The sequence below is a fragment of the Anabrus simplex genome, chromosome 14, assembly GCF_040414725.1.
Source record: "Anabrus simplex isolate iqAnaSimp1 chromosome 14, ASM4041472v1, whole genome shotgun sequence".
NCBI classification, from domain to species: domain Eukaryota; kingdom Metazoa; phylum Arthropoda; class Insecta; order Orthoptera; family Tettigoniidae; genus Anabrus; species Anabrus simplex.
The window spans coordinates 86988562-87002733 of NC_090278.1; the positions used below are offsets into that span (position 1 = coordinate 86988562).

At 39.3% G+C, this 14172-nt stretch overlaps 1 protein-coding gene across 1 annotated transcript in view; it reads right to left on the bottom strand.

Moving 5' to 3' along the window:
• polo (Serine/threonine-protein kinase polo) overlaps nt 1-14172 on the bottom strand; it is a 101758-nt gene that overhangs the window by 41264 nt on the left and 46322 nt on the right. Inside the window, exons 6-7 of the mRNA XM_067158491.2 lie at nt 13220-13327; nt 5004-5168 (exon numbers count right to left, since the gene is read on the bottom strand). Of these exons, the coding sequence (XP_067014592.1) occupies nt 5004-5168; nt 13220-13327 (273 nt within the window). The remainder of the gene's footprint in view (nt 1-5003; nt 5169-13219; nt 13328-14172) is intronic.

Here is a 14172-nt window from a genome sequence, read left to right on the forward strand (position 1 = left end):
GGTTTCACGGCACATTTATTTCTATCATAATGCAGTGTCTGCCCTCAAATTTCATGTTTACTACCAATGTTAAACAATGTCATAGGCTTTGAGTTAAGATTAACTCTTTTTGGGGGCAACCTTGTTTTTCTACCTTTTTGATTATTTTAACTCTTTTACTGCTGCAGTCGAGTATACTTGTCCTCCGTGAAGTGTGCTGCCAATGCAGCCGTCGAGTATACTCGTTCTGAACTTTGCGCCATCAGTGCTACGATCGAATATTATCGATACGTCTTGAAACATTTGTTTATGTTCCTACCATCAATTGCTAACGTTTGGACAACTTAGTTACCTTTCTATTCGCATACAGCGTGCAGTATGAAAGTTTTTCTTTTGTCACCTCATGTAAACAAATATTCTAGTGTTTCCATCATAGCTGCCGCTTACGATCGTAACGTGCACTGAGAGGATATTGTTACCCTTAGTGGAGATAGAATCTGGATGTGGATTTCGACAGTGACTGTATCGATATTGAAGATATCGCTGAAGTGATAGGAAATGATAATATTGATAGAGGTGATAATCTGCTGCCAGAGAGGAAGAATTGACACTGACCTAGGCCTGCACACGTGGTCGGACGATGAGTTACGCCGAAGGCACATGCATTTCAAGCACCAAACCTAGCTATGTCAATAATTTGACCCCAGAATGCCCTAAAATGGACTATTTTCAGGTATTTGTGAATGAAGAGATGTCGGCGAGGGTAGCGGACGAAGCAAACAGATTCTGTAAGCAGACAGTTGATGCTTAGTTTATGACAAGTTCCGTCCAACATTTATCAATATTGTGTGTTTAATTTAATCTTTCTACTGTTGACCGTGTGTATAGCTTGGCACTGTGAGTAAATAGGCATAGCCCATAATGCAAGAGAAAATTTCTAAGCCTCTTCTTAATGGTTGAAATTCTCCCCACCTCGTGTGGAATCGAACCCCAGTTCTCAAACATGAACTGTCTCCGACACTAGGAACAAACTGGCGAGTTAAACTATCATCTCAAAATGTTATTCTGTAGTTAATGCTTGTATTTTATGTTGAAATTGGCGATATTTGATGAGGTTGTTGGCTGAAAAAATTCAGCACTCTGATTGCACCAGCCTGCCGAGAATTCAGTACCAAAAAGGTTAACGTAAATTTTATCCAGCGGGTTGCCATCCTTTAATTTTGCTTCACCTACCTAATATAACTGTATTCCTGCCTCAGTCAAAATTCAGGGATGTCAGAACTATAATGGATATATCAGATACTATTTTATACCATATCATAAGTAGAGTCTTAAGGCGTTAAGGTGATCTGTAAGCTAAGACAGCACGACAGGTCTTAAGTCCACAAGTGATGCATGGGGTTGGTGCGAACTCTGACCGGCCAGCGACCTCAACGAAATTGGTAGTTTTTATGCAGCACTGTTTTGATTAAAGGTATTGTTGTAAAGATAATCAAAGGTCTATTTAATAACAATAACAGGTGCCCTCAGCAAAAATCTGGTGCAGGTCTTGCGAACGGATACGCTATAGGCTACCTCAGCACCTGCAAGGATGGGGCGCTACCTAAGATGAATTCTAATCATGAAGATTAAAGACACAGCTCCTAAGCCAGGAAAGTTAAAATCCCCAACCTGGGCAGAATCGAACCTGGGTACTAGTGATGGGACATTCGATTCATTTTACTGAATCGATTCATTTGATTCCGTTCACGTTACTGAATCGATACAGTGATCCGATTCACGGCTCACTGGTCACCGCTCCTACTGCATCTGTGTAGTATGTGCTGGTAAGACAGCAGCAACAGCATTCAGTGCTCGCAGCTGCCATCTGGTCTTCGTACTATGAACTACTTTCTTAGAAAAAAAAAAATGCTAGTCACTCTAATACATCGAAGGTTTCCGGCGACGCAGGGTGGGAAAGGTTAGGATTAGGAAGGTAGCAGCCATGACCTGAATTAAGGTACAGTCCCAGCATTTCCTGGTGTGAAAACGAGGAAACTACGGAAAAACCATCTTAACGGCTGCCGACGGTGGGATTCGAACCCACCATCCCCCGAATGCAAGCGCATAGCCACGCGATATTAACCGCACGACAACTCGCTCAGTCATTTTTTTAAAAAAAGTATTTTTCTATCAGCTGAGGATTTTTTTTTAATAGTCATATTTTGTATAGGCTACCCGAGATGTACAGTAGCCCGCTGGTTTTCTGATTCAACATACTGTTATTGCGTCTGTCCACATATGATTGAAGTCTTGTGCAATGATGTGACATATGAACTGAGAGAATACTGAGCCGTTCTTCCCAATATAAAACAGGTACTTTTGAGTGGTCATGAGCATGACTCATAGTCATAGGGCAGGCTAGAGTCGAGTTTAATTGTCAAATGTCAACTAAGTTATAATACTAAGATTCATTAAACTAATAAATAGTATCACCTAATAGCCTACCTACTTACTAGCTACTTCAGAATTATGTTGTGACTACCTTTTTAACACTGCAAATAAATCCATCTATTATTTAAACCTCCCTGTAAGAAGAGGACAGTGAATGCAAATGGGTATTATTTTCAAATGAGCTGAGCTCGAGAGTCCATTATAGCATACGATTCTTTCAGTGTAGCATGGCTCACTGTATGCCTCGCTGCAGTGAGCCGATAAGGAGTCGTGTGTATCTTGTGTCTCACTGAGCCGCACTCGTTCACGATTCTTTCGATGTGCCATGGCTCACTGTATGTGTCGCTGCAGCGGAAGCTCGGCTCTCCGCGTGTCCAGTGAGCCGATAAGGAGCCGTGTGTATCATGTGTCTCACTGAGCCGCGCTCGTTCGCGATTCTTTCGATCTGCCATGATTCACTGATTCACTGTCTCGCTGCAGCGGAAGCTCGGCTCCCCGGCAATGTCCAGTGAGTGCGCCACTCAGCACTGTCCGCTGGGAGTAAGCTGAATCATGTGCCGTGAGCTCGCCGTTCCTGTGAATCGATTCACTCGGACACTTGAATGAATCGATACACTGCTTCGAATCATACATTCAGTAGCCAACACTACTGGGTACCCCTGAACCAAAGGACAGAATGTTATATCATTGTCATGGGGTCAGGCATGAAATAATTCATTTGGTATTGGTGGGGATAAAAAAAGCAATGGAAGAAATACAACAATATACACAGATGTAACTAAGCCCAAGTTATGAAACTTTCTCACTCGTCACTTACATGGAACTACACTTAGGTACAGTAAGATACAGTAAAAACTCGTTAATTCGGAGTCGTTGGGACTAAAAAATCGGACTTCGAATTACGTGATTTCGAATTAACCGCCAATTCGCAATTCAGAAGTACCAACCCTTGCCGCGTTACTAAATATTCTAATGCCCGTTATAGCATGCAGTTAACCTTGATTCACAGTTTATACCTTTCAAATGCCATGAAAGAACTATTTCCTAAATGTATCCAAGAAGGTGCAATTACAGTATTCAAATAATGCACTCTGATATCTCACTGGTAAACATAACCTCACGCATCGAAAGAAAGAAAAAAAACTATTCAAAGACAAGGAGAAATTTATGCTGGCTCCCATGTGTAAGTGCTTTATTAATTGGATTACTATACAGAATGCATTTTAGATGCCTTGTACTTACACAGAAAGTAACCGATGCTCTTAAAATCGAACTTTCCTATGACTATCCCCGGATGATTTCCCGCCATGGCACTTCTCTCGCACTTCAGAAATGTAAACACTTGCAGCGTCACAAAGTATTCTAAGACCCATTAATACATGCAATCACCTCGATTCACTGTTTAAACCTTTCAAATGCCATGGAAAAAACTATTTCCGAAATGTATCCAACAAGGTGCATTTACAATGTTCAAATAATGCACTTGGATAAATCACTGACAAACATAACCTCACGCAACGAAAGAAAAAAATCGCACAATTCAAAGACTAGGATAAATTATGCCGGTTCCCCTGTGCAAATGCATTATTTTTTGAATTTCTGTACTCTTCGCATTTTAGATGCTTTATACTGGCATGGAAAGTGCCCGACGCCCTTAAAACATTGTAGCTTATCGAATTCTCCTATGGCGAGGCGATAAAGTATCTCGCATCCATGTGCACTACTATGATCCCCATCCCTCACCCTTGTACGATTTCCCGGCTGGCAATTTCTCCTTTAAAACCATAAGACCGTTCGGGCTCGCATTAAAATAAAGCAATGCAGTTTCACCGGCAATGAAAATATTGTTCGGTGCGTACGTATTTATTATATGAGCCATGTTTTTTCGTCAACTGTTGGTATCGCCAGTGTTCGCGGATTCTGTTTTCCCGCACACTGCCTGTTGCGTGATATTATGGCGTTCCTTAAAAAGGTTGAATACAAAAGAATTCCGATTTCATTCAACTTAGCAATCATGAAGCGCACTGTAGACCCACCGAAGTGAGTGTAAATGCGGAAAACTACCCCTCCACGTTCCGGAACGCGTGTTCTATTATGACGTGCAGCGGATAAATTTCGAGTTGAAATTGCTCTGTAACGTACTATTGTTTTAAAATGTAAAGGCAGTTTCGAATTAAAAGTCTGAATTTCGGTAATGGGGCCGACATTGTACTTCGAATTACGAATTATCCGTATTTCGAATTAAACAATTGAAATAACATGCAAAACTGTATCTCATGTTTCCGGGAACGAGAGCTTCTTCGAATTAGGCGGGATTTTGAATTAACCGATTTCGAATTATCGAGGTTCTACTGTATCTGTCTACAGGTGAAGGCATTTCTTATACAAGTCTTATGTGTGCGAGTTTATTTATGTAAAATACTTTCTGACAAGGAAAATGAATTTTCTTAATTGAGGGTCTCGGGCACCAATGTGTTAATCTGAGCAATCCAACCACCTACAACAGGTTCAATTAAAAAAAAATTCAATGTACTTCTGCTTTCAAACCTAGCAAAAAGACACCTAAAAGCTGTATAATAAATCAAAGTTACCTCCAAATGTAGTCCGCACTTTAGAGGAAGGGTTTGTGTTGAGAGTGGTAAGAAGCTGACTGCCTAGTTTCTTCATGTTCAGCAGCAACTCCTCCTGAATGGCAGAGATTCCTGGTGCGGCTGCCTTTTTGAACGGACTGGCAGCAGAAGGAGCTCCTCCATCATCTGGAATAAACAAAAAACATATCTTTCAGGTACAGAAGCCTTACAATACAGTACCTGGCCACATTATTAGAAGCAAGGATGTTTTTAACATTTCTTTTCATACAACACCCCAATTCTTGGATGTATGAAACAAACGTATTGTACATGCTTGTAATGTAGAAAGAACATGGTATTTTTGATAATGTGACTGTTGGAACTTATCAAATACACACATTTTCAGCCTGTGCCTTACCACTAATGAGGAAATAATTACTGCATTTATTTTTGTCAGATGAGTTTGGTTTTCTGCTAATGAAGTTTAACAGTTTGTCTTGCTGGGTTTTAGATGTTTATGCTAAATCTGTGTTGGTAACATGAACCTCATAACGATGCAGTAGCTTTAAAGTTGATACCAGGGAAACCAAGTAGATTATTGATAGCACAGTTATGGGGAAGTCTCAGAACCTTCCTCCTCGCAAAATTGAGTTTGTGAAGGGACTTCTGCACCGTGGAAATCTGACGACAAATAGCCACCCGTTCAAGCCTTTCCCCCCCCCCCCCCCCCCGAAAATATCACTTCCAAAATTCGGTGTGGCTCTTATTTAAAATTTTGGAAAATTTATCTTTCCGAATGCGCACAAACCGGGCATCACCGCCGGTGCGGCTTGGCAACAACGCTCTCTCCGATCTCAGTTTACGCTACTTCCGCACTTGGCGTCCGTCCCATGCACGCTCTCGGAGTATCAACATGAATTTCACAAAGCGTTTGCGATCTTTTACTGCGAGTGAGAATCGCAAAGTAGTTCGGGAAGCCAAAATTGTTGGAAATCGTGCCGCCTGTAGGAAATATGATATTGACGAGTCGTGTATCCGCGCTTGGAGAAAGAAGAAAAACGTGCTATTAACATGTGGTGGTGGTCGTCGAGCTTTTCGTGGACTAAGTGAAGTTTCCAGAAATGGAAAAACTTGAAAAACACACGACACAAGCAGGATATGGTGTGTCAACCGAAAAGTGTCAGCTAAAGGCATTAGAGATCGCAAAGGAACTTTCATCGGAAGGGTTTAAGGCAAGCAGAGGATGGGTTTGTAATTTTTATAAAAGAAATTGGTTGAGAGCACGAAGGTGTACTTCACTTTCACAGCTTCTTCCTGGTGCCTACGATGAGAAGTTATCGTCATTTCAGCATTACATAATTCGGTTGCGGAAGAAAAATGAATATTTGCTTTCCCAAATTGGCACTGCAGATCAGACGCCAGTCTACTTTTGAAATGCCAGTGGACAGAACTGAATGTTAAAGGTGCGAAAAGTTTTCCCATTAGAACAGGTGGTAATGAAAAACAATGGTGTATGGTAATGTTGTGTATTCTCGCCGACAGAACCAAATTGCCGCTGTACATTGTTCTCAAGCGAAAAACGCTTCCTAAAAATCTACCCGCTGGTGTTATCGTCAGATCTCAGAACTCCGGCTGGATGGACAGTTCACTTGTGGAAGACTGGGTAATTTGTGCCTGGCCATGTCGCCCTGGTGTATTAATGGGACAAAAGAGCTTGCTAAACCTCTACAACTGTCCTGCAAGTACGTTACATTGAGCATTCAAAGGTAATTATACTCTGCACGGCCTTACTTAATTGAAGTTTCGCAAAAATAATGAGCATCGCCTTTCCTCTGTTGCCAGCAAGAACAGCTGATGCAATACGACCGCGGTAAACAGCCCAAGTAAAATGTAATACCGTACTCAGAAAAACTAATTAATATGGATTGCAAACAAATTCACAAAACTACACTTATTAACAATATCTGACTAATAAGAATATATTATTAAGAATAAAAGAGAATGAGGAAATACATCACTCACTGCTAACAGCTGGCACAGGAAGGTGGTTATGGCCTACAAAGGGAACACTCCACTGATCTCAGAGTCTGTGGAAACCTCCAATAATGCATCAATTTTACTATTACCAGCTCCCAAAGATATTATGAAACATTCGATGGAGTTCTCCACTACATCTTCATTTTCCCACTCCTTGCGTATTAATCTTTGTGTACTGCGTTCAACTTTCCTCCAGTCCTCGGCAGTGACATTCGCCACAGCTTCGGCTGACAAGTTTTCCACCTCAGGTATAGCAAACCGCTTATTTTTGGTTGCAACATAACCCTTAATCTAAGCCCAAATTTTCTCAATTGCAATGAAATGGCAGTAAGGTGGAAGTCTAATAAATTTATGCCCATAACGTCTTGCAATTTCATCCACGATACACTGGAAATTGTGGCTTGTTTTCTTTCACAAGCCACTACAGTTCACCTTTCATGTCGTCCCGCACAGGAATATTGTGCCTCCTTAACCACTCAGCAATAACCTACTTTGCTGCCACTGTCGGAGCTTTGTCCTCAATTACGGAATGGTAGGGGGCGTTGTCCATTATTATCGTACAATTATCAGACAGGTTATTCATTAATGTGTATTAAAACCACTTCTGAAAATTAACGCTATTCATCTCCTCGTGGTAACCGCCAGTCTTCTAAGACCTCAGAACATATGAAGAGTTAGGTACAAATCCGTTTGCGGTACTGGCATGTAGCACAATAATTCTTCTCCCTTTCCAATGGGCACTACCACCTTCCACAGAATCACCTGTCCAGCCTTTTCCTGCGGTATGGTTTGCATTAATCCGTTTCATCTAACCACACAATCGTATCAATATTTTCTTTCATAATGTCCCTTAAAAACCGGCAGTGTCACATCAGAATATCACATCTCTGCATTAATACTTGCCGATCGTTTAATTTACTGTAACGGAATGCCAGTTCCTTTACCACAACATTCGGTGTAATCTTGCTTCCATTAAATAGTTTGCTTTCCTTCAGAGACTCACGTAGAGTAGGGTGGTCTTTTCTGCGGTAGTAGTCATAAATATACCAACGAATGGAATCTTTCTGGGAACTATCCAAGTTTGTGACTGGTTTGGTCCGATTCCTTTTCTTACCCGGCGTTTCAAACTCAGACGATCCAGGAGATGGTTTCTCAGCATGGTATTTCTCCTGTGTATTTACTTTGGTAGCGTCGGCAGTTCTCTGTGCGGCTTGTGCTAAAGGAAGCAATGTAGCACCGTTCTTTTTTTTTTTTTCTCAAAGTACTCGCGCGTTGGACACAATTTCACAGGCCTGGCTTCTTGTCCCACACCTCTCGATTTCTTGCCATGATTGTCTTTCCCGAACTACACTGAGACATGGTAAACACGAACTAAGTACGCTGACACATGGACGTAAATAAAACTACAGGTGTTTAATAATTAAACCTATATTGCACTAACTTTTGCTATGCGAAACTAATCTACGCATTACTGTACTATACTATACTATACTAGAGAGATAAAGACTACTATGAAAAACACACTAATTACTGAAGGAAAATGCAAAAGACCGCAAACTGCACCGAATACCATACATGCTGAGCGAGATAGGTTAACCATGTGGTGAATGTAAATATTAGACCTGACGACTAGGTCTCGACATCGTGCTCTGCCGATATAAATCTATATGAATGGCAGCTTGGGATTGGCTGGATGTCTATGCTTCAGTGCATAATCACCAGACAGAGTCAAAATCGTCCAAAACGTCAATTTAGAAGTGGAGCCATGCGGAGTATAGATAAATTTTTTGCAAAGGGCCAACATATAGATTTTAATCATGAATTCACTATAATAGAACAGGACCTGGAAGGTTTACACATTTTTACAAAAGGTCATCTTCAAGATATTTGAGAACATTCACATAGATCAATATCGCAACCCTTCTTACAATTTCAATAAAATCAGTGACACTGCTAATAACATACTACACAATATCATCCCATTAATATCTGACGAGTATTTCAAGAAGAGCAAGATCGATACTTCACAACTCGGCGCCATTCACGATGCAACCCTCTCCATTCTGATGAGAGATTTCAAAACCTAACAGTAGCACTCAAACTGTTACACATTCACAAGCTGAGGACGACTTAGTCCAGCAGGGCCAACTTCTGAATGAGTCTCCAATGAACAGTTTGAGGTAAATTTGTGTAGAATCTATATTCTCATAGCTTTTGCATCTTTCAGATGTTCCGGTGCTTTCCAAACTCATCCATCAAAACAATTTTGGCAGTATTGACAAAAAAAAATAAAAAATAAAAAAAAATCAGAAGATAAGAAAGTATCCAGTTTTTTCCAAGTACATATCATCAAAATCAAGAATGTTTTGTTAAGTCAACAACATGTGGACCACATCATAGTTAATATCAACATTTCTCAATATCAAGTTAGAAATTTTCACTTTGATATGAAGGATTTAATCAAAACCAGGTCTATGTGCTGTTTCAAAAAATGAATATGCTCCCCACATACAATGAAACAGCATTTCGAACAGGACATTCCCTTCAAGAAGCACTAATTTTTAAGAATTTCATAAGATGTGCAGTGTTTTAATGTTTTCAGCCCCGCTCCATGAATGCAAATTCTTTAACTTGAAAACAACTTATCTAAGGAATGCCTTATAATAAAACTGAGGATTCACGCACTCATCACCATATTCCTGTTCAGTGTTTTAATGTGACATTCTGTTTTAAGAAACATTAATTTTAACATGACATACCAACGTTTCTAAAGGGACATTAATTTTTGGTCATCTACATGAACGTTCTTTGCTTTTAATGTATATTTTATGTATTAGTTTATAAGAGAATGATTGTTTACCATGCTTTGTCAGTTGATGATGGCTTAAACAAGCTGAAACATGTACTGACCAATTGTTACTAATCACGAGCAATTCAAGTTGACCAGGTTGATCTTAATTAACATTTAATTTTGTGGAATGAGTTACTTTGTGTCATCTGCATCAAAATAGTGCACGAGACTGAATTAGCTCATATTCAGTAAAATACATTCCCTGCTATGAATAATCATTTCTCTATGAAAACTCTCCGATTAAGGGGCTGTAGATATATAAAAAAGACCAATTTCTTTCCAAAACAGACAATTGCAGCAAGAATTTACTTCACTGTTATGGCATAATACATTAAATTTCTCATTATGTACAGTAGAAGTCCGTTATAGCGAGAATTCATAATGGCGAAAAATTTACTCGCTATAACGGATCATCGTTATATCAGATTTTTTGTAAAAGTCAGGGAAAGTTTTTGCGGATATCCACACTGCGACTTGTTTGTTGTTTTTCGAAATCCGATACTACGTGAAATTGTGTGTAATTTCAACCTGAAAAATATATATTACCGTATTTCTCCAAATCCAAGACGACTCCCACTTTTTCCTTCAAAAAATTAATCAGGCTTAAAAAGTGTTTTTTAAAATCATGTCTTTTCTTATACAGTACGCATTTTTAGACTGGCCGAACATTGGCTTTAGTTACGTTGTATTTTTTGCGGATGTACAATTATGCTTTCTTTATTTCAGTGTGTTTAATAACCATTAACTTAAAATTGGCATCATAATATCGAAAGGAACTCGTTGAAAATTTGCCGGCAATACACATTCCACGCGTCTCTACAATACAACGATCCACCAGGAAAATATTCTTGCTTACTATAAAACTGTTACCGGTACTTTCACTCAGCGTCAGATATAACTGGCTGCTGCTACACGCACGTCTTGCTTGCCAGATTCGGCCAACTTCAGCGGCTAGCGATGTATAGGTCTTAATCGCGGACTTTGAAAGTCGACGAACAAGTTTATTCCACCGTGGTATGGCAATTCCGCCCATGCATTTTTGTGCACATACCTCACAATTTTATCTTGAACTTTAAAGCGTCCTTGTTCCGGGCCAGTGAATGCATTTTTTGTGCAGTACGCATTTTTAAGCCATCTTTGTCTTCACGGTAACGCCGAATATGGGCTTTAATTAGGCCTATGCCGTATTTTCTTGCGGTTGGACAATTATTATATATTCTCGAGTGTTTAATAGCCATGAACTTAAAATTGGCATCATAACATCGACGAGAACCCGTTGAAAATTTTCCGGCAATACCTGTTCCACGTATCTTTATAATACGACGATCCATCACGAAAATATTCCTGCTGTCTATAAAACTTAATTTTACTAAGCGTCAGGTACAGCAGACGCGTTATAACTCTGTTACTGATAGCCGTGGTCTTTCTAAGAATTCGTAGGCTCGCAGGTTTTGATGCCATACTGCAGATTTGAGATACTTTTTGTAGAGGATAATAGAATGTCATTCTCTCTTCACTATTTTCCGAGATCCAGTGACGTTACACATAGGCACTGTATGACCGGTCGCCGTGGCTAGCGGTGTAGGCCTGGGCCTATGATAAAGAGGCGGTCGTTTATTGTCAACAAGTTTCATGTGTGAACGCGGGGGAGGGGGAGGGATGAAAAGAAACAGCGTGGTTTGGTTACTGCGGTAGTTGCCAGTGGTGTTAATTACTATCAGGCCAGTGAATGCAAAACGACCCTTGATTTTTCACGCGATATTCTGAGGAAAAAACGTCCTCTTGGATTCGAAGAAATACGGTATTACTCCAGAGGCTTCTGTGGCAAACATTTCAGTTTTCTTTTTCAAACGGCGTCACCTAACCTAACTGTATATGTATCATGGAAATCCATTGAAAACGCATGTAGAGAAATGATAACATCCTCGCTAAAAATTGACATGGGAATAGCTTGCAAGTAATCAACTTCATTTTACGTATCAAAATTTAATCACTAAGTTTTACAATATTTAAAATTCTTCCACCGTTTTGATACTTTTTTTGCCTTTTGGCAAATTTTTTATTTGTCAACAGTACACGTTTCGTTACTTATTTAGGAACATCCTCAGCTGTTATTGTAGATTTTTAGTACTTTTTAAGTGAATCAATGTACCGTACCTGCAAATTAACCTGTTTAAAAACCTTAGCAATTCACCTAAGCTATAAATTTACATGATAATAGCCTTTCCGTAATTTAACGGACGCGTGAAAATATAAACTAATGTACCGTACCTGCAAATTAACCTGTTTAAAAACCTTAGCAATTCACCTAAGCTATAAATTTACATGATAATAGACTTTCCGTAATTTAACGGACGCGTGAAAATATAAACTAACCTCGTAATCAATGACTCACTCCGCCATATCGTGAGGTGTAGGCCCATCTCATTCTTACTTTATTGCGGTATTTAGCATTAAAATTAAGAGATCGTTTATTCAGCGTTTATCTTTAACGAGTTAGAAATGGCTATCGGACACATTTACGCATTTATTACAAAAACATGTTCTCTCATTTTCCACGCGGAAGAGCAGTCGACGGGTATTACTAATCGATTCCGACATTGCCTTCGAATGTCGACGAGAGAGCTCGCTCGTGGGTATAGCGAGAAAACCATACGGTACCGAAGATGATCTATCACATGCAGTATAATGACTGGGTGCATAAATATCGGGAACGGAAAAAATAGAGCGCGCATAATCGCTCGTAATAACGGATGCGTCAGTGATAGGATTCTCGCTATAACCGACGGATAATACACAGTTTAATATAGGAATTTTGAAGGGACGGACAAAAGTTATCGCTATAACGGGGTTATCGTTATATGCCGTACTCGCTATAGCGGACTTCTACTGTAGTTTAACATAAATAATTTATGTATATAGAGTACTTGTGCTTTTTTTTTTTTTTTTTTACACTTTTTCGCCTTTCTATACAATACCTTGAATTAATTCAATGGTCAAACAATATTCTGCATACGACTTCTTATATTAATGTGATAAAATTGATACAGCAATACAGTAACTTGGGACTGAAAGTGTTATTGGGAGATTCAACTTTAATAACCTGTAAATATAATAATGAAATTTGTTAAATATTACATTTAAACAAGTCTTATATCAGTTCTAGGAGATTGACTGCATGCATCATAGTATCTCACAGGGTAATGCAACTATCACCAGAATGGTGGGCGAGAAGTACGTGCCAACTTGCTCTTAATTCATTCAATATCTTGTTAGTCTAGGAGTTGAACTGGAGTAAAATTCAGGACATCTAAAATATTTCACTTTCAATACAAGGCGATATTATTACCTATAACGTTCATCTCCCTTAAAGGATTCCTTGACAGTCCACTATCAGCTGCAGTAAACCTTGGAGCCATGGTCAAGCACGACAATGGCAACTGCTTGGGAATGTAACCTGGAACACATCAAGTTAAAATAAATGTAATGATACACAGTACATTTTTTCTGAGGAAAAAAAAAAAAAAAAAGGGGGGAGGGGGGTTTCAACCAGTACTAACTCAGCCAATCCCAAACATAGAATACTGTAGTATCAAATTACAGTTTGTAAGGTGTCAATCATATACTACCAGGTAGTCAGTTGCAGTAAATTATTTTAAAATTAACTTAAAACAAATGTACCTTAATGTAACCCAATCTATAGTGCAAAACACAACTTAACTTACTCTTTACATTAGCTTTCACTTCAGCATGGGTAACTAAAATGTTAGTAAAAATGCTGACATGACATTAGTACCTTTTCCATTAGTCACTTCCAAATTGAAAGTTTTTCTTGGCAGTTTTATGGGCTGTTCTGAATATTTTGGGAGTTATCCCTTTGTCATGGTCAAAAGCTTCAGTAAGAGAGGGCTTCAACATTTAACCAGTCATTCCCCCCCGCCGCAAAAAATCAGTTTTTTGCTTTCACTCGAAACCACTTAAGCAGTATCCACAACCACATGTTCACCTTTTACAAATCTGATCGCAATATTTTCCCCCAGACTTGTTTTCAGCACACTACATTCACTTGATTCACTCTTAGAAAGTTTTGATTTTGTTACGTGCCAGAGTGGAAGAGAAGAACTAAATTTTTAGTTCGCTGTATTTGATAAAGAACATAGGAAACAAACCAGTTCACATACAGAATGTACAACACATACAATCACAACACAGAAAGCAACAAAGTCAAGTGAACATGAAGTGAAGCTCAGTCACACGAAGGAAGTTCCCGAATTTTATGAGGCAAACATGTACAGTCGAAAG